At 40.4% G+C, this 27265-nt stretch overlaps 1 protein-coding gene and 1 long non-coding RNA gene across 6 annotated transcripts in view; one reads left to right on the forward strand and one right to left on the reverse strand.

The window, feature by feature from the left end:
- The first annotated feature begins 938 nt into the window (after positions 1–938).
- Positions 939–12409, forward strand: LOC111096271. Its single transcript, XR_005353913.1, has 3 exons — positions 939–1299; positions 1413–1566; positions 10214–12409. It is a non-coding gene; the product is annotated as an uncharacterized LOC111096271 (long non-coding RNA).
- The window catches only part of PTPRK (protein tyrosine phosphatase receptor type K), a 546322-nt gene continuing 531075 nt past the window's right edge, over positions 12019–27265 (reverse strand). For 4 of the 5 annotated variants that reach the window (XM_038526753.1, XM_038526755.1, XM_038526756.1 and 1 more), the window contains 8 exons: positions 25572–25707; positions 25191–25340; positions 24123–24296; positions 20885–21016; positions 20612–20737; positions 17491–17654; positions 16829–16964; positions 13701–13840 (listed from right to left, as the gene is read on the reverse strand). In XM_038526753.1, the coding sequence (XP_038382681.1) occupies positions 13787–13840; positions 16829–16964; positions 17491–17654; positions 20612–20737; positions 20885–21016; positions 24123–24296; positions 25191–25340; positions 25572–25707 (1072 nt within the window). In that variant the 3' untranslated portion in view covers positions 13701–13786. Of the gene's footprint in view, positions 13841–16828; positions 16965–17490; positions 17655–20611; positions 20738–20884; positions 21017–24122; positions 24297–25190; positions 25341–25571; positions 25708–27265 lie in introns of all 5 variants that reach the window. The other variant, XM_038526752.1, reaches the window with a different exon arrangement.

Here is a 27265-nt window from a genome sequence, read left to right on the forward strand (position 1 = left end):
AAGGGACAGGTCCTGGGGATGCAGCCCCGGGAGGTTAGCCTCCCCATTGCACACAACCAGGCAGAGAAGAAGCCAGGAGAGAAAGACGGGCACTCATGAGCAGCAAATAGAGAATAACTTATTCACAAGAGGAAGTTTTGATGATAAAATAGGTCATACCCCTACAATCGGGTGCAGCAATTAAAAAAGTGAACTCGCTTTCCAACACAAATACATCCCAAAAACATAATGCGGGAAAAACAGAAAGCACCAGCAGGATACCCACACTTTAGCATTTATATGACATTTGAAATCCAATAAAATAATATTTTATGGAATCACAACTATGTAGAAAACGATGTTCTGGCAGTAACCACCGGGGATGCACTGGGGACATCGCTGCTGTGGGTTAAACGTGCCTGAAAATGCCCTCTGCCCCGTCACACCCGAACACGTGGGCAGGTATACTCGTCACCTTGCGTGTGGTAGGGTCCAGCTGTGTCCCTCAGGAGCCGTGTTCAAATCCTAACTCTCGGCACTTCGGAATGAGAACTTGCTTGGAAATAGGTGCTTTGTAGTTGAGTTAATTCAGTTAAAAAGCAGGCACGTGTGGGAGAGTGAGGCCTGGGCCCGGCAGGACTAGCAGCACCAGAGGAGGAGCGGCAGGGGCGCCACGAGAGAGTGGGGGCCAAGCCTGGGAGGGCAGCAGCAAGTCCCCAGGAGCTCCACGAAGCTAGGGGGGCGCCTCGCCTGCAGGTGTCAGGGGAGGCTCCGGGGGCCCTGCTGACCCCGGACCGCGCACTCCTAGCCTCCGGCGCCCAGGCGTGGTTTTCTGTTGTTTGTCACCCAGGCTGTGGTCCTTACCAGCAGCCCTGGGCCTCTCATTCTAGAACCTGAGCTCAGGATTCTTCCCCTGAGTCGGCGACGGGCTTCTGGGCTCCGAGGCCCAGCGCGGGGAGGTGGCCCCTGCGCCTCTGGGCCGGGGCGGCCTGCTTCCCTCCCGCCCCACACACCGGGCCTGGTGCGAGCCAAGGCCCAGCTCAGCCCTGGGCTTCTGTAGGCTTCCGGGCCCCCCTCTGTTTCTGACTGATGGGAACCCCAGGTCTGCGTCCATAGAAGGCTCGGTGTTCATGCAACAGGTGTGTACGCTGCTTTCGCCCATCTGTTTGGACCCGGGCCCAGAGGATCTTGTGCACATTCAGTCCCCGCTACTGAACTGGGTGAACCGCATGGTCGGCTCGGACCCAGGTTTACTTTGGCTGCTGATGGTCCCGAGTCCTCCTGGTTACTCAAGAGTCCCCTGAATCCCTGCGCATAGAGGTGAGGTGCCAGGGAGCTCAGGAGGGGGAGCCGCCCGGGACCCCCCAGGATGGTCCTGGCAAGGGCCCAGGGCCGGACGCCTGCCCGTCCCACTCGTTTGTCTGCTCTTTTAGAATCAAAGACACTGTCTGATGTTGTGGGGAAAACACAGGAGAAGAAAGAAGAGCACTGCAGGCTGGCTCTGGCTGAAAGCACGCCTAACACACATTTGTTGAAATCCGCCATGTGCACTGTGGCGCATTCAGCCCTGGATTTTGTGACGTGAAGGTAAAAGAATGGAGGTTTCTAGATGAATAATATGAGTAATATGCAAACCCACAGGCTGGACTCTGGATGAGCTCTCGTGGCGCACCTTCCTCACTGGGCCTCCGCCGCACTGGCCATTTTCCCATCACTGCAAACACCCACCTTCTTACATCTGGGGGCCTTGGATGGAAAGCCCCCCCCCCCCGTGTTCTCTGCAGTCCCCAGGGCACTCGTAGCATCCTCCATTCTAATCCTCTGCATAGTGCGTAGTGACACCCATTCGTCCTGATTATTTGTGTATTTTGTTTTTCTGTCTTCTCTACCTGGTTTCACTCTCTTGGGCAAGGTCTTGGAAAAACAAGATTTGGATTAAAATTCCATCTCCTATTTCCTTCCTTTTGGTGCTATTGCTGTTACCCCAAGAAGAAGGGGAATACCCTGCAAAGGGGTACTTTCTCCACTTGAAAAGGAGATTACAGACTCAGGGGTTAATGACTGTCTAATGTTTTCCTCTGGATTCAAGAAATGGGGAGATGGCCTTGGATAAACTGCCACCGGGGAGTGGTTGAGACATTTTGTAGGTACAGTTGTTGGGTGTGGCTGGACCACACGGTAGGTCTTACGTGTGCTGCGGCATATCCTTTGGTCAATAGAAGAATCTCTCCCTTCAAGATTCATCCTCAAGGAAGCTTTTCTTCTTATAAGAAAAAGATGCATTTGATTATTTTAGAGAGGGCGCATGTGAGCAGGGGGAGGGGCAGAGGGAGAAGTAGAGAGAGAATCTGAGGCAGGTTCCCCACTGAGCATGGAGCCCGAGGCAAGGCTCACTGCAGGGCTCAACCTCAAGACCTGAAATCATGACCCTGAGGCGAAACCAAGAGGTGGATGCTGATCTGACTGAGCCACCCAGGTGCCCCTTCAGGGAAGCTTTTCAAAACTAAAGTACAGCATCACAACCTGGATATAGACATTGAAACGATCCACCAATCTTACTCAGAATTACCCAGTTTTGCTTTTGCTCAATTGTGTGTGTGTGTGTGTGTGTGTGTGTGTGTGTATTTAGTTCTATGCAATTTTGTCACATGTGTGGGTTCTTGCATCACCACCACAGACAAGATACAGGATGGTTCCAACCTCATAAGAATCCCTTTATAACCACACCCACCTCCCATTTACTCCCCCCACCCAACCATATTCCTAACCCCGGCAATAACTAATCTGTTCTCCATGTTTAAGATTTTGTCATTTCAAAATGTTACATTAAAAAAATCCTACAGCATATACTCTTGGGATTGGCTTTTTTCACTTTGTTTAATTCCCTGGGTTTCTTTTCTTCTTTCCTTCCTTCCATCTTCTCTCCGAAAGAAGAAAAGAAAAGGGGGAGGGAGAATGAAGGAAGGAAGGAAGGAAGGAAGGTAAGGAAGGAGGAAGGAAGGAAGGAAGTAAGGACGCACGGCAGGAGGCAAGGAGACGGACGTCACTTCAGGAAGGGTACTGCAGGGAGGGACGGTCGGTGAGGCGAGCGGGAGGTTGGTGAGGAGGGAGGGATGTGGGTCGGGGTTGATATTGCGATCTTTCTGTTGGTTTGTCTTTCTTTCTTTCTTTCTTTCTTCTTCTTTCTTCTTCTTTCTTTCTCTTCTTTTTGTTTCTTCTTCTTCTTTTCTCTTCTCTTCTTCTTCTTCTTCTTCTTTCTTTCTCTTTCTTCTTTTTCTCTCTCTCTTTCTCTTTTCTTTCTTTCCTCTTTCTTTTTTTAAATAACTAAGAAAAACGTACTTTAATAGCATCCTTGGCATGTCCCACAGCAAGGTCTTGAAGGGCCCAAGCAATCTGCCTCTTGTAGAAACCTCCTTGATCAGACTTCTTAACTTTGACCATCTTCACCTGCGCAGGGCATTCAGTTGTCACTGAGGCACACAAGAAACAATTCTTTCTTCTTTCTTCCTGCTTTGCAGATATTGACAATAGTCAGCAGCCATACATCATTTGGAGAGAAATGTGTCTTTGTAACACACGCTTGATTGCTGTCATTTTTCTCCAGTGCAATGCCAGACAGAGCCCAGCTGTGCCAAGGCAGGTCCTCCGAGATGGAGATGGGATAGGGCTGGGGGGCCACTAGCACTAGGGTGAGCCCATCAATTTCCCAGAGATTCTTTCAGGTTGTTGCCTGTATTAGTAGTTTTTTCCTTTTTATTGCCGGGTGGTATTCCATCTTACAGATGTATAGCGATTTAACTGATCACCTATTTTAGGGTCTCTGGGCTGTTTGTAGTTTGAGACTAGCAGAGATAAAGCTGCATTCACTATTCTGATACAGGGTTTGTGCGAACGTAAGTTTTCATTGTTCTGGGGTAAATGCCCAGGAGTAGAACTGCTGAGTCATATGTGTTGCATGTTTAATTTTATAACCATCTGCCATCGTCCTTTCCAGAGGGGCCGTACCATCTTACCTGTCTGCCAACAATGTGTGCATGATCCAGTCCCTCTGTATCCTTGCCAGTGTTTGGTGGTGTCATTTTTCTTTTTTTTGTCTTCTTCTGATAGGTAGTGATATCTCACTTTACATTTTCCTAATGGCTAACAGTGTTGAACTTCTTTTCTTTTTAAAGATTGATTTATTTATTTTAGAGACAGAGGGGTGGGGAGAGGCAGAGGAACAGAAACTTCAAGCAGACACCCCCCAAGTGTGGAGCCAGATGTGGGGGCTCCATCTGACGGCCCACGGGATCATGACCTGAGCCAATCGTGAATCGGTTGCTTAATGGACTAAGCCACCTAGACGCCCCTGTTGAACATATTTCATATGTTCATTTGTCATCTGCATACCTTCCTCAGTGAGCTATCTGTTCATTCGCGTCTTTTACATATTTTCTAATTATGTCGGTTTTTTTGTTTGTTTTGTTTTGTTTGTTTTGCTTTTGCTGAATTCTGAGAGGTCTGTATATATACTAGATGCTGGCCCTTTTACCAGACGTAGTTTGCAAATAATTTCATCTAATTTGCCCTTCATTGTCTTCATACAGATTTTCCTAGGGCAAAAGATTTTAATTGTGATGAGGCCAATGATCAATTTTCAGCTTTAGGGATTATACTTTGGGGACAATTTTAAGAATTCTGCTCTGTCCTAAATGTGATTTTTTGGGGGGCCTAAAATCAATAGTGCACTTCTTTGAATAGTATGACAAAATAGTAAATGTTGGGTAATTTCTCCTCCTTTTTATTTCTTTGTCAATATTGCCTTTCTATATAAATTTTAGAATAAACTTGTCTACAGCTATAAAAATTCTTGTTGGGATATTTATAGGAATCACATTAAACTTATAGATCAATTTGAGAAAAAAATCGTTTTTACTCTTTAAATCTTTCAACTCTCAAATGAATATATCTCTCAATTTATTTAGGTATACTTGATTTCTTTTATCAGCTTTTTATAATTTGCAGCATGTAAATCCTACACATATTTTAGTGAGTATATATCTAAGCATTTCATTTTCAGTAGAGCGATTGTAAAAGGTATTACATTTTTCAGTTTCATCAGGTTTATTGTTAATATATAGAAATGCAATTGATATTTTCATATTGGTTTTATATCCTGTGAACTTACTGAACTCATTTATTAGTATTAGGGCTTTTTTGGTAGATTCTTTGGGACTTTCTACACAGGCAATCACGTCATATACAAATAGGGGCATTTTAACCTTCAAGTCTGTATGTCTTTTCTTTTCTCTTTTCTTTTCTTTCTTTTCTTTTCTTTCTTTCTTTCTTTTTCTTTCTTTTCTTTTCTTTTCTTTTCTTTTCTTTCTTCTTTCTTTTCTTTTTTTTTTTGTGTGTCTTATTGCAATGCTAGAAATTCCCGTGCTATGCTGAATAAAGTAAACATACTTGCCTTGCTCCTAGTAGTAGAGGGAAAGCACCCATTCCACCATTTATTATGAAGTTAGCTGTAGGTTTTTTTTAGATGTTATCAACTTGAGGAAGTTTCCCTAGACAATTTTCCTCATGAATAAATGCTTTTATCAAATGCTGCTTCTAAGTCAATTAATTATGATCTTTTTTCTTTAGCTTGTTGATACATGGTATATAACATTAATTGATTTCTGAATGTTAAACCAGTTTGCATACATGGAAATAATTCCACTGTTACGTGCATAATTCCATTTTACTTTGTTAGATTCAGTTGGCTACTATTTCATTGAAGAATTTTATATAAAATTCATGAGATATATTTGTGCTTTTATTATTTTTGAGCTATCTTTGTTGGGTTTTTCATAACAGGTTTAAGTTGGCCTCATAAAATAAGTTCAGAAGTGCTCTCTCCTCTTCTATTGTCGGAAGGAGATTGTGTGATATTGGTGTTATTTCTTTAAATGTTTGATAAAATGTTCAAATAAGCCACCTGGGCCTAGAGATTTTTGTGGGGAACTTTTAATTATGCATTCATGTTTTCAATGGTTATAAGATTATTCAGAGTATCTCATCTTGGATGAGTTTTATTGGTTTGTGTCTTTTCAGGAATTGGTCCATTTTTCCTAAACTGTTCAATCTGTGAATTTTTTAATAGTATTTCTTTTTCTTTTCAATGGCTGCAGGATCTGTAATGATGTCCCATTACAATACTGATATTGGTGATTTATGTATTCTTTTTGTTTTTGTCTGTCTTGCTAGAGATTTATCAATTATATTGACTTTTTAAAACTAGATTTGTATTTCATTTATATTCTCTATTTTCCTATTGCTTTTTTCTGCTTATGTCTTATTTTATTCTTCTTTTTCTATTTTCTTGAGGTAGTAACTTATATAATTGATTTGAGACCTCATCTCACTTAATTAATATAAGCATTTAATTCTGCAAATTTCCCTCTTAGTCCTGCTCTAGCTGCATCTTGGAGATTTTGATATGCTGTACTTCGCTTTTTTTCAGGCCTATCTAAATATTTAGGAGTGTGAAGCTTAATTTCATATGTTTAGAGATTTTCCTATTGCCTTTGTTATTGAATTTTGGTTTGATACTTTCATGGTCAAGGAACAAACTTTATAGAATCCTTTTCAGTTTGTTGAGGTTTGTTTTATGACTCAGGATATAATCTCTCTTGGTGGTGTCCCGTGGCTGCTTGAACAACATGTGTTCTGCTGCCCTTGGGTAGAGTATTCTAAATCTTTCAATTGGACCCTGTCTGTTGATTGTATTTTTCATACCTTGTATGTCTTTGTTGATTTTCTATCTACTAGCTCTATAGGTTGCTGGTGGTAGGGAGTGTGGGGCATGAAGTTTCCATACATATTGTGAATTTGTCTATTTCTCCTTACTGCATGCATTTTGAGGCTCTGTGTTTCAGCGTGTACAGATTTAGCATCATTATGTCTTCTTTGTGAACTGATATTTTTTATTATTTTGTAATATTCCTTTATGTAGTAATTTTAATTGCTCAGAAGTCTATTGGATGTTAATAATAGCTACTTACTTATTTACTAAATTGAAAGCTTGCATGACTTATCTGTTTCAATTCTGTCACTTTCAGCCTACTTATTTCATTGAATATATGCTGAGTTTCTCGTGTATAGTTAGCTTCCATTTTCTTAATCCAATATGACAATGTATTTTTTTATTGGCATCTTAGACCATTAAAAGTAATTATCAACATGCTAGCATTTAAGTCATTCAATCTTTATCTGGTTCTCACACCTATTTCTCTTTCCTTAATTTTCGGTGTTATGTTAACATGTTTTAAAATTCATATTGATTCATTTATAGAGTTTTTGAGCATATATCTTAATAGAATGCATTATAATATATATATGACTTATAATCTAGTGGTATAATTATATTATCACTTTGAGTAAAGCATGGAAATCTTATTTCTATTTAGATCCCCTTTTCCTTCCTTTGAAGTAGCATTTTCTTAAATATCATATGGTGTTATATTTTTTGCTTCAATCACCAAATAGGATTTATAAAACAGATATATGAGGGAAAGCATTTTCTATTGCATGTACCCATAATTCTGTTCTTTCCATGGTTCTTTCTTCCTTTCTGATGCTTGAAAATTCCTTCCATCATTTCTGCTTGTTTGAAGAAGTTGCAAAAGGTAGGTCCTAGCAACAAAGATAACAGAAGCCAATGATCTGGAAAACTTACAATATTCACTATCAAACCTTTACTGATAGACACATGACATCTCTTGGTTTTAATTTCTTAAATTTAACAAGAAGGGCCTTGGATTTGATAATCTTAAATATACCTCTAATGTCTTTCATTTATGAGGAAAATCAATCCTGATTTCCCAGATGAAAGTATATTTTCTCCCTCAATGACCACATTTGAGCTCAGAGAATAGTGAAGTTGACATCGAAAAGTAAATAATTAAGGAATACATATTCACTTTACCATGCTAAGAACTAACATGAAGGTGAAAAGAAATCAATTTCAATCTGCTGTGTTTCAGGTAATTAGATTTATGGAACTGGAGTTCAAGTTCCCACAGTGGGCCAGCAAGAACCCATACTGTTTTGCACCTGCCATGGAAATCAGCATGCACCATCACAATCTGGAAGTGTGGTGTTTCCACAGATGCTTTTCTGCACTTGTGACTCAAACGGTTCAGGCCATCCTATGGCTCACAGAACAAGCACTTCCCTTTTGAGTTCTCAACACTATTATTTCCAGAAGACTTATTTCTAGTCATCATTTTTGGGGTGCTTATTCGGTGAAATGTGTGATTTACCTTCTGGAATACACTTTTTTGAATTTAGTCCAGGTAGGAGGGAGCAGAAAGAGACATTGACCTTGGTTTTTTTCTTTTTTTTTTTTCATCTTAGGAGTCAAGATTCATCCACACATATTTTTAAAACAGAAAAATACGTAAGAAGGGCAGCCCTGGTGGCTCAGCAGTTTAGCCCTGCCTTCAGCCCAGGATGTGATCCTGGAGACCCAGGATCGAGTCTTACATCAGGTTCCCTGCATGGAGCCTGCTTCTCCCTCTGCCTGTGTCTCTGCCTCCTTCGCTGTGTGTCTCTCATGAATAAATAAATAAAATCTTAAAAAAAGAAAAATATGTAAGAAGAGAAGGTAAATTGGAAAAGAATATGAAAAAAAACTGTTTTAAGAGAACTAAAGTTCACATTTCTTTAAGAATAATTTTTAGAAGATCAAATGGTAAAATAACAGTTAGTTATTCTCCAATGGAAGTCACGAACTGAGAGACTGTGGCTCTTACAGACCACATGAGACGCAGCCTTCTGACAGTTTTTTTTTCTTTTTTTTTGCACAGGGTTGGGCCAGAGGTTTTATTTGCTTGCTTGCTTTTGAATGTAATTGGTTGTTAAGATTCAACAGTCTTTACGAGCCTACATAAAAACGTAGGGTTCCACACTCTTGAGAGCCGAGACACCTGTTGGGTCCATGTGCCCACGCAGCAAACTCTGCTAGGAGGTACATACCAGTCTCCTTGGGCATCACATATGCTCTGGAGTCCAAGTGGGGTTTGGTTCTCCCCACACTGTTCCCTCTGGTTCCTGGCCAAACAGCAGTTGTCACTTATCATCAATCCTGCTATTGTGTTTTTTAACAGTAAAACTGAAGATGGCACAGTATCTAGTATCCATTTTTCAATCAAAATTGGGAAAAGGTTGGGAAGCCCCGGTGGCTCAACGGTTTAGCGCTGCCTTCAGTCCAGGGCGTGATCCTGGAGACCCGGGATTGAGTCCCACATGGGGTTCCCTGCGTGGAGCCTGCTCCTCCCTCTGCCTGCGTCTCTGTCTCTCTCTCTCTCTCTGTGTCTCTCATGAATAAATAAATAAAATGTTTAAAAAACAATTGAGAAAATGCAAAATTGAGGAAATTTTTTTTAAGACTTTATTTTTTTAAGTAATCACTACACCCATTGTGGGGTTCCAACTTATGACCCTGAGATCTAGAGGTGCATGCTCCAGCAACAGAGCCAGCCAGGTGCCCCGGGGTGTTATTTTAATAAAAATGGGAGATATATTTTTGTAGAGACGAGAAATATTCCTATTAGGAAATGCACAGATTAAGGATGTCTGTTGTAATAATACATGAATGACCATTCTGAAATACCTGTCCTCCTTTCCCCACCCACGGTGTCCACTGGCCCTGCGGGCATCATAATTTGCCTCTCCTTTTTCTCCACAAATTACAAGGGGATGCCATGGTGATCTTATTTTTTTCCTGCTTTCCCAGTTTGCTTTTGCCTTAGACCAGGTAAGTAGTGGGAATATATGGCCTGTGTTTGCACATTCTAACATCTATTTAAGAGAGGAGCTCTTTGGCCACTCAACTTAAATAGTCTTGTTCTTCGTATTATCTACTGAGATTGCATTTAAGTACTGAGAGGCTTACAAATTTTTTTTGGCCTCCATGCTACATATCTTCTATTTGAATCAAATTAATAAACTTATAAGACTAATAAGACTGGAAGACAAGACAACTACACATCAGAATCAGCGCTCAGTGTTGTGTTAGATTTCAGGTATTGTAGGTTTTCTACAACTGGCAAGTGCATCATGACATGGTTGTCTGTCGCCAAATCTCTCTCCTCCGCCCTCTCCCCCAAGCAGACTTTAACATTTAAAAAAAATGGGGGGCTTTCTGATATTCAACAGGGACTTTATGTTTGCTTCAATGGTTTAAAGACCTTCTACTTGTCTCTTGCAGGATTTGATAACAACAGGATAGCCTGGTGTTTGTTCTTTTCCAGGTCAGCATTTCAATTCACTTTGGAGGAAGCTGAAGTTCAGAAGTGTTATGTATCTACTGCCATTGATTTTTGGACAATTTGTATTCCAGAAGCCACTGAGAGCTTACTTAAAGTAGATCCCAAGACAGAGCTCTTCCTTTTAGTTTCAGAGAGATAATAGTCTAATACTCTGCAGGCCTCTTGAATAGACCAGAGTTATGAACACATTCAGATGCTATTGCTCCCATTCCAAGCCTCCTGAAGCTGTGGGCAAACTTTATGAAATGATATGTAAGTAGAAATCATTCTAGGGGGCACAGCTGGCCTCCTTTTGCCTTCACTCGGGAAAATGTTGGGTAAAATAGCATCTGGCCCCTACACGGAGTCGGGGGTCTGCTAGGACACTGACGTAAGTCTCGGTAGGCTGTGGCGTCTCTGCCTGCGGAAAGATTTTCTGAATATTCTACATATTACCCTGGGGCATGAGGTAGAATTTTGACTTTTGGTTATTTTGTTATGGAGAAAGACTGCTGGCTGAAGTGCATAGAAATTGAATTAAAAAATGTAGACTTGTCACTCCGCTATGTGAGTTAGGCAAGTCTCAAAGGCCTGCTTCCGAAGCTAACAGATTATCTCATATTTCTAGTGGAGCTACAGTAATTTCTCTCCTGCATTCTGGTATCTCTTGTTGTCTCCTACGTTCTCTGGGTGCAACAGAGCGGATCTGAGAGGGAGAGTCTGTTGACGTCTGACTTCCGAGCTCACCACGGGCGGACCTGGAGCCCTGGAGGTTCTCCGTAAGGGGGCACTGAGTGGGCACCTCAGCACATGGGCATAGACGTAAGCATGCCCTTCCCCCTCCCTGCAGAAAGATCTTCCTTTTGATCTCTTGGGGGTCAGATCACTTGGTTGTGACACAGCAAGACGTTCACGTGAAAACCTTTCTCCAAAGACCACACAGTAGAAAAAGGCTGCACCGGTCAGACCAGAAGCCTAACACGTGTTTTCAAGAGTCTGGTGCACACGCTTCCAGCATGTCCTTAGTGAAAATATCCCGGAAGGGCATGTAGAAGATTCAACTTCATGACAGCCTTCCAAGGAGCGACCGGTGGAGAGATGAGGCCTTTGGCTGTGAAGAGCGTGACCACTTTGAAAAGTGGTGCCCGGACACCTGCCTGCCCGGAGGGACACAGCCAAGTCCTTGCCCAGGCACAGGACAACTCAGGGAGGGCCGCCGGGTGTGATTACCTGGGACTCTCTCCCTGTGAGTTCTGCAGAAAACACATTTATACCTCTCCCTACCGTCTCCTGAGGAACTGGCCTCTGTGGTGTCCAGACAGAGCAAGCACGACACCGTTTCCTGTTGGAGACAGGTCTCCTTTTGTTCTTTGCCTAAATTCTGGAGGCCACAAGGACCTTTGAGCTTTGCAAAAAGTAGTATTTATGGTGATTTCAGTGGCATGTGGACACAATCATGTGAGTAGAAGTGGAGTCAGGGTCACACAGCAGAGCTGAATCCTCCATAGGATTAACATCCTGACTGTAACTGGGTAAGAAATCTGGGGTGAGCTCGTGGATTTTTTTTTGATAAATGCATCCACGTTTAAATGGAAATTAGTCTTTCTAGGAAAAGATGAAGTCTCTCTATCTAAATTCTTACTAATGAAAGTCACCAATGTTCTAATAACATACACAGCAAATAGAAGTTTGAAGATACCTGTAATGAGACTTTATGAGAAAATCAATTAATGAGGAACAATAAGAATGAAGCGCTAAATCAGAGTCAGATTTGAATCTGTTGACAAATCATTTACTTTCTCCTTAGCTTCAATTGCAACACTCATAAAACAGAAATGACACTTCTTTGTCAAATTTGCTATAAGGAAGAAGTATGAAAATGTATATTACAAAAAAAGACAGTGATGCACATAAGATAGCAATTTAAAAAAATGTCAATAAATCCTCCGGCCTTTCCCCCTCCATTCATCCGGACTTGCTGACATTCAATTAAAAAAAAGAGAGAGAGTGATATTAGTGCTTGGACATTCGTTTTACTTTTAATAGAATTTCTGAAGTGTACCAGTATCAGTGAGAAGAAGCTATTAATTTGGGAATGAAGCCATGAAAATTAAGAGAAAATATGTGCCAACACTTGTAATCATAAAAACTTTATTTCACTCTTACTTTAGTTGAATCTTTATAAGCACCATGTCATGGACTGGCAATCTAGAACGAGGATACTGGAATGCTTTAGTCAACAACAAACTGCAAGCTGATGATGTGCTGTCACGGCTACATGGGGCATATGAACAAGAAAGGTTCACTTGCAGATCCCATGACAATGCACAAACAGGAATCTGGCATCGATCTGTTCTCACCTCCTCTGGTCAGAACCCAAAGCTTGTGCGTGTAAACATCAAAAGAGACACTTTATCACCTTGACAGATCACAGTTTGCTAAAACTTGACTCTGAAAGCCTAGATGCTGCCATTTGTTGACAAGAATCAATTCCTCTAAAATTTAAATGATGCTTAAAGGTACGTTCAGCATTGTGCAAGTCATCAGCAAGGCCTTTGAATGTGTGCAATTCTCCTGTATGATCACCAAGCCATTATTTACCTAATGAAATTGTGAAAAATTACACATTTTCAGCAAAATGTTTTAATTTGGTCCTATATTAAAAGACCCAAATGCCAAGGTGTTTTACATAAATTTAATTCACAAGCATGTACACAAGAGAATCACTATAAAGAACATTGCTTCCTGGTTTATGAATAAAAAGTTTATCCTCTACTTACACTAAAACATACAAAAAATAATCTACAATCTACAAAAATTGTTTACAATTGATTTTAGTGAAAGAAAAAGCTTTCTTCAGAAAAGAAATGATTGTGTGGTGGTAGTATTTTAGCCATCAAAAAAGGAATGTAAGTAACCAATAAATATAATGTGCTTTCTCCATATAGACATATTTACACTTGAGTCTTTGGCTTATGTTTTTTTTTTTTCTAAAAAGAACTTTAAATGATCCAGCCATCATTGCACATTAAAAGAAAATAAGCCAGTTATATATATTTATATATTTATATAGAGATCTGCTACACTGGAAACATATAAAAATTGAACTTTACTATGAATTTGCACAGCTTTTCTTACTTCTTCCTTAAAGATTTAACATCTTTTATCTAAAAAAAAAAAAAGGAGGAGAAAAATGCCACATAGAAAGTATTCATTCATGCAACATGAGGTGGCGAGAAAAAGCTGCATATTCACTGTACAAACACCAATAAGTTCTCATCTGAATCTGTTCTTATTAAATATAATTTATGTGGCACGAAATGTCAATGCTTTCATACGGTAATAGAAACTAATTGAGTCCTTTTTATTAAGATACACAACTTCATAAGAAAAATACTTTTACTTCTCGAATGTAAAAGCCTCCCACCCCCCACATTAAAATCTTCCTGCACGGGTGTCACAGGTACGGTAGGTAGCTGCTGGCTCAACAGACGCACAGGCCTCCGTGTGGATGCACTCTGAGCTCTCACCAACTAAGAAGATTCCAGGTACTCCAACGCGACATCATAGCAGAAACGGTACTGCTCCTGAAAGACGTTAAAGCACAAGGGTTGAGAGATGTTAAGTAAAGGGGGGCTAATGGCCAACCACCTCCAGCAGCACTTGCCCCCATACATAATAATTCCAGAGTTACCCATTAGTCCTTCCACACAGGAGTTTAGTTTCTGGGCACCTGTATTTCACATTTGAGTCCGATGATTGATGTTTACAAAAAAGACACTTGATGTACAAAGAGATGTCGTCTTTGCCTATTTTCTATCAATTTTTTTGAAAATCTTCAATATTTTCTAATCTAATTATAAGAGTAAAACCTGATCATGACAGAAAAATTGCCCAGGCTTGAAAAATACAAGGAGTCAGAAAAGGGTTCCATGATTCTGTTTCTACTAGAAACAATTCTTGGCTGGGACGCCCGGGTGGCTCAGCCGTTGAGCATCTGCCTTGGGCTCAGGGTGTGACCCTGGGGTCCTGGGATCAAGTCACGCATCGGGCTCCCCACAGGGAGTCTGCTTCTCTTTCTGCCTGTGTCTCTGCCTCTCTGTCTCTCAGGAATAAATAAATAAAACCTTAAAAAAATAAAAAAAGCAACAATTCTTGGTAAAATCCTGCCTGGGTTTTGCTCTAGTCCTTTTTAAGGCATGGTTGAAGGAATAATTATTTCAGAATAAATATAATTACATACAGATATTTGAGAATATAAGTTCATATTTTATTTTCCTTTGAATTATTATTTAACATTTCTTTTCACACTACTTAGAAGTCTAACATATGGATTTGACTATTAGATCGCTTTTATTTTTTCTTTAATATAAATAAGTGCTACAGTAAACATACACAAATATTCTTCTCCAAACTTCAGATATTTTTCTGTAGCAGGAGGAAAAAATCCAGTCACTCACAATTCCAAGTTTTTAATTTTTTTTCCTAAGTTTTTAATTTTTGACACAGCTTTTCATTTATCAGAGTATCTAGGTAAATTTTTCAAAAACGGTTAGTGGTTCTTAAATTTTTTTGAGCTTATATATATCTGAAAATTTGTTTCTGCCGTCTTTATACATTTTAAGACAAGTCAGTTGACAAAGTCTGAGTTAAAACTGTGTCTCCTCTAAGTCCATCTATGCGCTTCTCCATTATCAAGAGTTATTACAAGTTATGACATATACTACGTAACTCATTAAAAACTTCTCAACTCAGTCCAAGTGGGTAAAATTCAGGCTGGAATGGAGAACAATCTAAAATGCATATTATTTCTAAAGAGAACTTCCAGGTGTCTCCACCAATACATGAGGGTAATAAAAACATTCCCTAAGAGGTCTTTATCAATCCTACCTTTAATTGTCAAGTAGGTGTGATTTAAATTAGCCAACCGCTGTGGCAAGTGCATCTGGAGGGCCAAAAAGAGCTTGAAAACAGTTATGTGTCTTTAATCTGTCACTAGCAATTTTGTTTACCCTTTACATTTTCTTACCAAGCTTGTCAGTTCAATTCAACAGCACACTGAATTCATCATTAACACTGATTAAACACAAATCAGAGGGTAGGTGTTCAGTCAGGGTTAATGGGACATGAAATGTAAACATAAATAGGAACTTTCTGGAAGGTTCTAGAAGGCTGAGTTCACCCATAGATTTTTTTTCCTCCCCTCTACATTATTGTAGGAAATCAGAGTTAAAATTCGAATTCTGATGGTAGAAGTGACCCCACTGATGAATTTAGGAAGACGTGGTCTAAGAGACAGAGGCAGCGCTCACGCTAGGAAATCTTCAGCCAGCAAAGAGTCAAAAGACATAACCACTACATGTTGTAAAAAAAAAACCCTGAGAGTTCCACCTCAAAAATCCTTCAAATCCATCCCCCATTCTCTATCTCCATTGCCAATACTCCATCAAAATCAACATCACCTTGTCCAGACAACAGAGTGACCTAAGGGAAGAGCTGGAGTGGGGGTGGTGCGAGGGGACCTGCAGGAGGGCAAACGTTCGTCGTCACTTTGAAAAGTGAAACGGTATAAACGTAGCTCTTCAGATTTTGTCTCAGGAAGCAATGTACGTTTTGTGTGAACAATCCATGGGCAGGAAGTGGTGAGAATATTTTAAAGGTTTATTGAATTGCTCATTTTAGTTATCTGATCATCTTGATAAATGTAGGGCAAGCAACAATTTTGCCTTGGTTTTTTTCTGGTTTACCTTTGTGTGAACACCAACTACACAGCTGCTCCTGACCTTATCCCATCTTGCACATACGTGTAACCCACAGATCTCTGCCCTCAGAAGTAAAATGTGCTCGAGGAGTTTAACTTTTCTTTCTCACTGTTCATACAGCTCCACCCAGGTGAACTCCCACAGACACATTCCTACCAGCTCTCATGTCGTGAGCTGTGTTCTGATTTTATGAACCCTGACAAATTCAGGTGGCATCATCTGAACCACACACAATAATCGGTAAAAGTTGGAAACCATCAATGATGAGGGCTTAAAATTTATAATTTGACCAGAAATGAAGAATGATAGGTCATGACCGAAATAAATTCCATTTGGCCGTTAGGGACATTCTGTGTCTAAAGTGCTGATGATACAACTTAGGAACATATCCGTTGGATCGATGCTTTACTAGTTAAGCCAGAGGTTTTAATAAATAAAAATAATCGAGAATCAAGACGAGATAGTGGAATTTATTCTTATTATGGAACTATTTACTGACGTTTATTGCAGCAAATATTTATGGCCTCTCACAGGGGAAAGAAGCAACCCTCCACATTTCCCAAATTACGTGAAAATAGTTTTCATCGCTAGCAGTTCCTGTGCTATGTGAGTAAGTTTACGGGGGTAGAGAGAGATACTCAGCAATCCATCAGTTAGGCGGGAAAGTCCCCGCAAAGACTCATTGGCACGTCCTATTCCCTTGGGTGTATGAAGTCAAGCCAATGAGCAGGTCATGGTTGTCTGATCTCTCTGCTCCCTTCTGTGTCTAAGGATCTCTCTGCTCCCTTCCGTGTCTAAGGCTCTGTGACTCACCGGGGCTTCCACCATGTTGGGCTTGCTGTTCCTCAGTGTCTTGACTGCGTGGAACACGTCCACCACATTTTGCCGCTTCACCATTTCGACCACAATGCCTATGGCGCAGAACATACCACTTCGCCCACCACCATTTCTGGAAGCAAAGAAAGCAAAGTCCTGTTGAGATGGCAGCTTTTATTCACCGGAGGCCACATATCTTCTAAGTTTAGAAAATGAAAGCAGGATCCCTTTTTTCCCCACATTTTGTATTAATTTTGCTTTGTATGCATGTGTGTGCAGAGGGCAGAGAGCAAGGACACGTGGGGGTGACATTCGCTCCATAGCTTATACTTAGGAATATGCTGTAGGCGCTGGAGGCCGCAACTTAGCTACCTTGACATTGTGGTACATTTGTAAACTGTGTACATCAGAAAAGTGGTTCCGAGGGGTGTTCGGAAGAGCTTAGGTCATAGAACAGCCATATCATAATCAGTGTTTCAAAAATTGTGGAAATGAAGATGGGGAGTTAATTAGAGACTCATGAGACGGGAAGATTCTGTTAAGATGGTATCCACGGAGATCCCTAAGATGTGAGCGGACTCCTTCACAGAGGAAACACGAAGGCTACTGAGGATCTGAGCACCGAGCCCCCGCTGGGCGGGCTGAGGCACCATACTCACAGGCAGTGGATGATGGTTCGGCCTTCCCCTTCCTCGCACTCCTCCTGCCATTTCTCCACCTGGAGTATCAGTTTCAAAAATGACCGTTTGGAGCCAGGCACTTCTCGGTGAGAGGCCCACCCCAGATACTGAAACTGCTGTACCATCAGGTAACCTTCCTGTGGCTGCAGAGGGAAAGGTATGTTTCTGTAAATAAGTTGGGACTAGAATTTTTACTAAAAAGTGGAGGTGCGTACAAATGTACACCGTGATATACATGCCCTTTACCCTGGATTGAGCCTAGCACAGAACCAGTCCAGGTCACAGAAGCAAGAAACATGAGAATTACCTTTATACAAGCTTCTCCCTCACACCCCATATCCAATAATGGGTCACATTTCTTAAATAACTTTCAAATTCTTCTCCTCTTTATCACCGCTGACATCACTGCATATGCCCAATCACCAATTATGATAATTACTTCCTAGTTGATCTCCTTGAAGAAACTTTGATCTCCTTCCAAACCATTCTTACTGCAGTATCCTGATTATTTTGAAATGCAAATATGATCTTGTCATTCCCCGCTTTAATGGCTTCCAAATAATCTTACATAAAATCCAAATTGCTGCAGTGGCTGAAAAATTCCTATAGGGTATGGCTCCACTTCCTTTCCCGACCTTCTTCTCTTTATTATAATGCATTCTAACACATTGGCCTTTTTTTTTTTTTTAAGATTTTATTTTTTTATCCATGAGAGACACACAGAGAGACAGAGACACAGGCAGAGGGAGAAGCAGGCTCCATGCAGGGAGCCCGACGTGGGACTCGATCCCGGGACTCCAGGATCAGGCCCTGGGCTGAAGGAGGTGCTAAACCCCTGAGCCACCCAGGGTGCCCCCATTGGCCTTCTTTCAATCCATCTATCAGGTCATTTATTGCCTGGGGAACTTTGTACAAACTTTCCATTTGTCCTCCAAGGTCTCCTTCTTGTTTGTGCCTCTCAATCCCAAACACAGTAATCAAGTTGTCTTGGCTTTGTCTGGGACTCTTCTGGTCTTTGAACTGAAACTCATGTATCCTGGGAACCCTCTCTGTCCTGCGAACACCAGCATAGTTGTTTCTCCCAACCCAAATAGCTCCTACCGATCCTTCAAATTTTGCCTCAAAGATCACTACCCCAATGAAGTCTTCTCTAGTCACCCAGCTATGTCAGGTTACTCAAACACTCTGGATTTTGTACTTCTCTAAAATTTCTCATTTTTGTAAATAAATGATTATACAATGAGATGTTCAATGCTTGTCTTCCCTGATAAAATATAAGTTCTTTAAAGATGAGGAAGTTTCTCTTTCTTCCCTAAACTCTGTATCACTAGAACCTAGCAAAATAGTATCCAAAGAATAGTACCGTTGAATGAATGAATCAAGACACTAAGCCCTCAGATAAATGTAAGAAAGAATTTGTAATACAGGAGTGAGCTGTATCATTAGACATCCGATCTGAATTTCCATATGGTAAGGGCTCACGCATCACTAGGAGCTACTAGTACAACACCCAACTTCTTCTCATGGGTGCATATTAAATATCTGATGGAGTGCCTGATAGTAAATAAGATTGGGAATAGAAAGACAATCGTGCACTAATAAGAGCCAGAACACCAAATATAGAGGAAGATAAGTAAACAAATATGATGATAAAAAAAAAAACCCACAGATTTCAGTTCCCATCCTTAGAATATTTTTCATATAAGCAGTTCAATAAAAAGACAATTCTTACTTTCTTAGTTTAGCAGCTACGGTTTCTCAGCTAAAATATTACTAGAACCATAATGGAACAGATGTGCAGACATAATGAGATTCCATTTAAATTAACATCTAAGATATGCATGGATATTATGACATGATTTGGAGTTATCCTTTTTTTCTCCACTGAAATGAGCGACAGAATTGGATATGATTTTATCCTCTGCTTATAGTTATACATACAGACTTATTAGCCAGAAACACATATAGCCATTTCGATGTGAAAACACTGAAACATGACAATCTGAATCATGCACTTAAAATAATACACATACACAGAGCTGCTGCGCTAAAAAACAGAGGAATGCTCTTTAAAAACAGTGATTCTGGGCACCTGGGTGGCTCAGCTGGTTAAGCGTCTGCCTTCGGCCCAGGTCATGATCCCAGGGTCCTGGGATCCAGCCCCTCATCGGGCGCCCTGCTCAGCGGAGGAGTCTGCTTCTCCCTTCCCTTTGCTTCCCCCCACCACTCTTTCTCTCCCAAATAAATAAATAAAATCTTAAAAAAAAAAAGAGAGAGTAATTCCATGGATATCACTAATGATTTCTTTTTCAAATTCTGCTTACTATTTGGTTACACAATCTAAACAGTTTTTATTAGCTTTTTTTGGGGGGCGGGTTGGGGGAGAGACCCTAGACTTAATTTGTCATTTAGTGTAAAACATATGAAGACTCATGGAAGAAAAGATTTCTGAGAATTACTTCTGCTGCTTTGCTCCTGGGAAAAGCGGTACCAGTGCTAGTTCTACAGATCTGGGCAGAGCCAGGAACTGGGACATTTACAAAGATGAAATCATAGGTGGAAGGAGAATCAATGATGGCCGTGATTTACCTTTCCTGCTCATGCATGGAGTTCTCCCTTATGTGGAATAGTGACTGGAGCCTTTCTATAATGGCTGATCCAACACATCCCTTCCTCCTGAGCCAAAGCTTTTTATAGTCATTGTTATTAATTATTTTATTCATATTTTTCAATTATATACCTCTTCTGGGCTGGATATCAATACTAATAAAATGTGTAGTCAACTTTGATGAAAGTCTACATGTGCGCAGAGACCAGGCTCAGACAACCAAACTCAGTTGCCGGTGCATCTGAATTTTGTTTCCAGATATGATACATTAAATAACTGACTAGGACACCTAGCTTTCTGAATTTCTGCCTTCCTGTTTTTGGAATACCTTTTTCTTCTAATACTAAGGTATAAGATGATTACTAGCTTTGGGTCTGATTATATAACACGTGTTAAATTCCACTCTCCCTGTTGGCTGATTGGAATTATATACCCCAACATGGTTATGGTGAGTTGCTCTCGATCTGCTCATTTAAAACATTAATGACTTACTCTTGTTAGGTTGCATATCCTAAAAATCCGGTTTATCACATCACAATCCATTGAACAAGACATACACTCCACTTGGATAGGGCCATATCGTAACATTCCTTCTTCTGGCCAGTACTGAGGGCAGCCCTAGAATGATGAATGTTTTGGGAAAAAAAAAAATACAACGAGCATTATTTTTCTCTAATTAAGGTAGTACGAAGCAGATTTTTAAAAATTTATTACTACTTTACTAAGTTGTGTATGAGTACACAGAAGCAACTCATAGCCATTAACCTGGGACAAGTCGACTTCATTTAACATCACGATGGAGGTACAGCCATAATCATACACTAATCTCCAGAAATCTTTCACAGTGTTTGGCAGAGGGTATTGTGTGACGATGAAAGCAGCTGGTTGCCTGTAACTCTGTGAAGAAACAAGGTAGATGGAAAAACATAAGAACTTAAAATGAATGATTGGTTGTACAAGCACATTCGATACATTTCAACGTAGGACCAAGCAAGGTGTAACAGCTCCACATGGACATGGAGCCAGATGCTGCGCAAGCCATGGAAAAATAGCTTTGGGCCACTGGAATGGACTGGCGCTGGTAATTTGTCATACTGATGGTGAGACTTCAAAGTCTCAGCAGCAATTTAAGTCAAGAATTTAAGTTTTATTTTGTTGAGAAAAGTAAATATAGGACAGAAACAAGAGAAGAAACTAAAGAACTTCTCAAGGTTAAGATCCTCCATGACCCACCTGCAGGCTTTTTCAGGTTTTCAAAGGTAATCAATCTGAGAAACTGAAGGCACAGGATCCCCTGGTGTGTTTGTATGTATATATGGATGTCTATATATCTGTATCTACCTTCTGTCTGTCTATCAATCATTTATCAACATCTATCAGCGTATTTATATAATATATATTATATACATGCATGGGTTCTCTTACATTTCAAATAAGAAAAATCACATATGCCTCAAACTCATGTGCTTTTACATTATATGGATATTATCAGCACATTCTGCTCATCTCGTGGGCATTTCTAATGTATATGAATGATCCAAATGATAGTTCCAATCACTTAAGATTTTTTAAGTGCCAAAAAGTCAAATGTACTCCTTGGCCCCATCTCTAAGGGAATGACTCCTTCTTTATTAAGTGCTCCTTGACTGGGATGTGACACATTATCTCTATCCAGAAGGAGAGGCTATGCTCATCAGACCTGGGCCATCTGTCATTCTGCCGATGAATGATCTATATTTCTACGTATTAACTCAGATAGTTTGTAAAAAAAAAAAAAATAACTAGACAGTTGCCTGAGACAGATTTCCTTAATGCTGATAAAAATTGTCAGTGATCCCCTAACTCACTTGTATCATATGACTTTTTAAGGCTTTCAAGTGTCTTTTTTTTAAATAGATAGAGAGAGAGAGCACACAAGCAAGGTGTAGCAGAGGGAGAGGGAGCAGCAGACTCCCCACTGAGTGGGGAGCCTGACATGGGGGTTCAATCCCAGGACCCTGGGACCATGACCCGAGCTGAAGGCAGACACAAGTGGCGGAGCCCCCCAGGCATCCCTCAAGTGTTTTAACATCAGTGTAGAAACTGGTTCTTGAACATTGATCTGGGAAACGCTGCTAATCATGGCAATCTGCTCCATGGAAGATTGTGGGATAAATCTGAGTGCTGACAGTTCATCTGGCTGCTTCCAAATGGCCTCGAGCCTCACAAAGTTACACGTGCATCTGAAGTGAGTGTTTCCTGAGAAAGGTGTGAAGGCTTATGAAAAGGATCAGAAGAAATAAGTAAACTTTCCTTCTAATTACATGTCTGCTCCATGGGAAAGTGAGCTATTCACTTAGTTCTGAGGCACAGCAGAAGGGAGATGGATGAGATGATGGGAGAGAGGACAGATGCTTTCCTGTATCCTTCTTCTGTAAGTACAGGAGTACATCTAAGGCTCCGAAATCACAGAATTCTTGGTCTTCCCTCCTAATTCTTCACAATCATGGCACAAGGGTATGTAACCTTGTGAGGATGTTGCTAGAGGGCAGGGGGCTTGCGGAGTGCTTACCAGTGAGCCCTGTTCTTATAAGACAAACCAAGCCTAACTTTTCTGAGGCCCCAACTACACTACTGAATCCACTGGACAGTCTCAATTATAAAATATATCTAAGTGGAATCATAGGGTATAAAGCAGGGAGCGGAAACAGATAGAGAACAAGGTTTGGTCTTATTGACTAGAAAACAACCTGGAAGTGAAGAAAAACTTGACAGTGATAGATGCCCAAGAGAAAAAAATGCCTCAGACATAAGCTTCATCAATCTCTTCTCTAAAAGTATTTTCTCCTTCTCTTTTTCACACAGCCTTTAAAAATTCCAAGTCCCAACTCAGAAACAAAGGTTTTGTGTGTTTTCTCTGTGTTTTGGATATTTGTCTTTCCAGACAATTAGAATGGAAGAAAAGGTACAATGAGGATCCAGTGTGATTTCAGTGGTTATGATTAATGACTAGGCAAAACTGCTCATGGCAAGAATGAGAACTTTTTACTTGAGCTTGTCTCACACTATTCTGCTCTGCGTCATAAGGAGAGCAACGTAACTGGCTAAGACACTAGTCTCAAGAGTAGACGGTGGGCTTTCCGAGTCTCTACCATCGGAAGCTAATTTTGGAAAACACAATAAGAACGATAACCCAGAAAACTTCATTAGTAGTCACAGAGGAATGGACCTGACTTCTAAGTTCTCCTCGCTGTGGTTCCACAATGAAAAGGCAAAACCTAGAAATGTTTATACATGAAGATGATGAACTGTTTAAATGATTCTGAACCTGGACAGCCTTCTTGCTTCTCTCCAAGCTAACCATGCAAGGGAGCCAAAGACTGACTTAAAAGCTTCTTTCCATGTTGTTCTGTCTATGGGATGCTAACCTGCTGAGGACGTGCTCTACCATTTACACTTTATGATGGCTGGAGTGAGGCGAGACAGTTCTTTCATTATGATGGATGTATTAACATGTATCTTCGGCGCCTTCTCCTAGTTATTTTTAAAGGGTCTCTATTAATTAATGGCCGATAAAGCAGGTTAGCTATAAATTACTGGAACACTGAATGTCAGAGATAAAGATTTCCCAAATTAACACGAGTTTCGGAAGATAAGGCATTATGTAGTCTTTAAAATTCATCCCTCACTTAACATTCAAAATACATAAGCATGATTTTCTTTTCTGAAAATAATTAAGATGAAAAATATGACCTGCAGGTATTTCCTCTACAGGATATAATAATGGACAACCAAGCTCCAAATCTACAATGGAGCCTAAAACTTATAGTTCCCAAGAATCTCTGTAGGGGAAATTCAAGATCATTCTCAAATATATATATAAAATATATACATATTTCAATGAACATTTCCATTTTTCCTTTCTAGGCCATTTTAACTTTCTTGAAAAGAAAACCAGCCAGTGTTCATCACATTACATAGCTTTTCATGACACTTTACGCTGACAAAGGCAGTAGTCTCTTACGTCCATAAGAGCAGCATTGATGTAGTTACTACTCTCCCCATCAATTGTAATTAAAAAAGGTAGACATCTGTCGGGTGGCAGCATGTCCATAAAACGATTCTTGTCATGATTCCTTGGCAGGCAGGCTATACTGCAGTCTTCGGCTTGTAGTCGAGGGGTGACCGAATTCAAAGTCTAAAAAGAAAAGGGAACCTAGGTTAAAAGCAAGTGACCCATTTAATAGCATAAGGCAGATCCATCAAGTATGTGGGAGGCCAAGTACAAAGTGAAGGATTTGTCCAAGGCACCGGCATTTGCCATGATGACAGGCCGATAGACTTTGTGGTTAAAGCTAATGAAGCCTGAGAAGTGACAAAGAAACAATGTACACAGTGTTCGCTGTGTTTCCTAAAAGGGAAAGGGAAGCTAAAAGCCGTAGCTACCTTCAAAATGCATCGCTTGACCAAAGAAAACAGAAATAGAGTGGCCCATGATGACGACCCATCATCAAAGTTGGAAACCATCACCTGCAATAAGGTGTTGGCAATGCCGTATTTGAAGATAGGCTGCAACACGCTAGAAAGAGCACTGCACAAGGGATCAAAGTAGTCGGTGTCCAGAGAGACTCTTAACTTCACATTCATACACCTTCAGGGATGTTTTAAGGGCAGTGAAAACATTTGGGGTTATTTAGAGACAATGTTTAGCACGAACTTCAGCTATTATTATTAATGTGCTTGATCTCACATTGTGAGTGACACAGAAGGTTAACATCCGTAAGACTGCATAAAAAAAGGTTGTAAATACACACAAATCACCACCAAGCTTGACGTTTATGATACCTTTCCCCACGCTCTTCCCCGAGTCTGAACTCATCTGCCCTTCCAGATACAGCAGATAGGAGCTCATTAATACAAAAGTGACTCCATAATATGTATAATGAAAGAGACAGGTATTATATTATACCTAAAATAGGGTCAAAGGTGGTAAATTTGACGTGAAAGACCTTCCTTAGAAGAATCAATGATGCCCAGAGTACACTGTAATAAGTTGTTCATTAAAAAAAAAGCCCCAGAAATAAGTAAATACCTGGAATTCATCTTTGAGATGTGAAGAGTTAGTCTGAGAGTCTATTCTAATCATATCAAAATATGCAGCTTTAAATTCACAGACAGGTATGGCAGTTTCTCCACATAAGCAGGCTTCTAAAATGGCATCATGAATAAAAATGTACTGTTCCTAAGAAAGAAAAAAATCAAACTATTTTAATAAAAACTTTCTGTCATCAAAGCTAGATAGTACAAAGAATTTTCTCTATATAGAGACATTAATAAAGATATCAATATTTTCCTATATGACTTGGTGAGGTTATTGATTCTACACAAAAAACATTTATTGCCTTTGATGAATGTTAGAAATCAAAGAAAAAAAAGTAAAAAGCTATTAGAGATATATCAACAAGCCACTTACCTCTGTCTGGACCATATTGATACGACGAGATCTTAAGGCTTTGACACAGTTGTAGATGTCGACAACACCCTCTCTTTCAGCCATGTCCAGCATGATGTCGATCACGATGTAACAGCCAGTCCGTCCAGCACCAGCACTGAAAAAAAATTAAATCTAAGGGATTGCAAAAAGCGTGTTCATGCAAACTTATATAAAGATCCATTCAACTGTCAGATAGGTGGGATCAAACTGATTTAGCAAACTGCAAGGTGTGATTTATAGGTGTTATATAAACACTTATTTAATGCAGAGTATTTGCTTTGGTGCAAAATGAGATTGGAACAAGAGTTTAAAATTCAAATGATACAGTTTGTAAATCAAACTGTGTTTTAAAATTACCGTACGTATGTTGTTCAAGTTCCATGGCTCTCTTATACAGTCTTCAATTCTTTGGAAATCTACTGCATAGAACTTCAAGCTCACAGAACTGACCGAGGGGTGGATTCGTGCTTTAAAATTCAACCTCAAAAATACTCTTACTCATATACTTGTGGGTCCTCTGGCCAAATGTGAGAATGCTGGCTCACTGTTCCCATCTGACAGATTCTTGTAAATGCCAAGCCAAAGAAAATCAACTCCAAAACATTGACTGGGAAGTCTGAGGAGTCACATTTCAGAGAAAGTGCTAGGGGTGAGGAAAATGGTGATTACCAACAAGGAGGGGGCCAACAGTAGAAAGGATATTTGAATGGTGGTCTGAAGGAAAAATGAAAATGGAAAGTTGGATATAGAATATACTGCTTAACAGGTCCCAAAGACAGCCACTATCTTGCTGTATTTATTCAGCAATTCAATCTTTATATACTGTGGATTACCTGACCTCTTGGGCATGTTTCTTCAATTTTTTAAAAAAAGATTTCTTCATTTATTTTAGAGACAGAGCAGACTGGGGGAGAGGTGGAGGAGGAAGGAGAGAGAATTGCAAGCTGATGCCCCGCTGAGGGTGGAGCCCAACGTGGGGCTCGGGCTTACAACCCTGAGACCATGACCTGAGAGGAAATCAGGAGTTGGTCACTTCACCGACTGAGTCCCCCAGGTGCCTCTCTTCAATTCTATATGTAAAAATCAATAGCACAAACAAGATATAGTTGGGATTCTTGGGGGCGGGTTCACTTCCCAAGGGGGAGTCAGCTTCCCCTTTTGTATAAATTCACAGATACCCAAGTGTTAGTGAAAAATGAAAGTTGTTTCAAGAGAGTATCTGCAATCTTGGAGCACTTCTATTTTTTTTTTTTAATTGGAGTTCTATTTGCCAACATACAGCATAACCCCCAGTGCTCATCCCATCAAGTGCCCCCCTCAGTGCCCGTCATCCAGTCACCCCAACCTCCCACCCACCTCCCTTTCTACCCCACCCCTTGTTCGTTTCCCAGAGTTAGGAGTCTCTCATGTTCTGTCTCCCTTTCTGATATTTTCTACTCATTTTTTCTCCTTTCCCCCTTATTGCCTTTCACTATTTTTTATATTCCCCAAATGAATGAGACCATATAATGTTTGTCCTTCTCTGATTGACTTATTTCACTCAGCATCATACCCTCCAGTTCTAAAGCAAGCAAGTCTTTGGAGAGCAAACGTCCTCTATGATAAGTCACTCCTGAATTAAAAAAAACTATTTATCTCATTTTCTAAATGCATAGATGGGCTATTAACATTAT

The sequence above is a fragment of the Canis lupus genome, chromosome 1 (assembly GCF_011100685.1).
Source record: "Canis lupus familiaris isolate Mischka breed German Shepherd chromosome 1, alternate assembly UU_Cfam_GSD_1.0, whole genome shotgun sequence".
In the NCBI taxonomy this organism is placed as follows: Eukaryota; Metazoa; Chordata; class Mammalia; order Carnivora; family Canidae; genus Canis; species Canis lupus.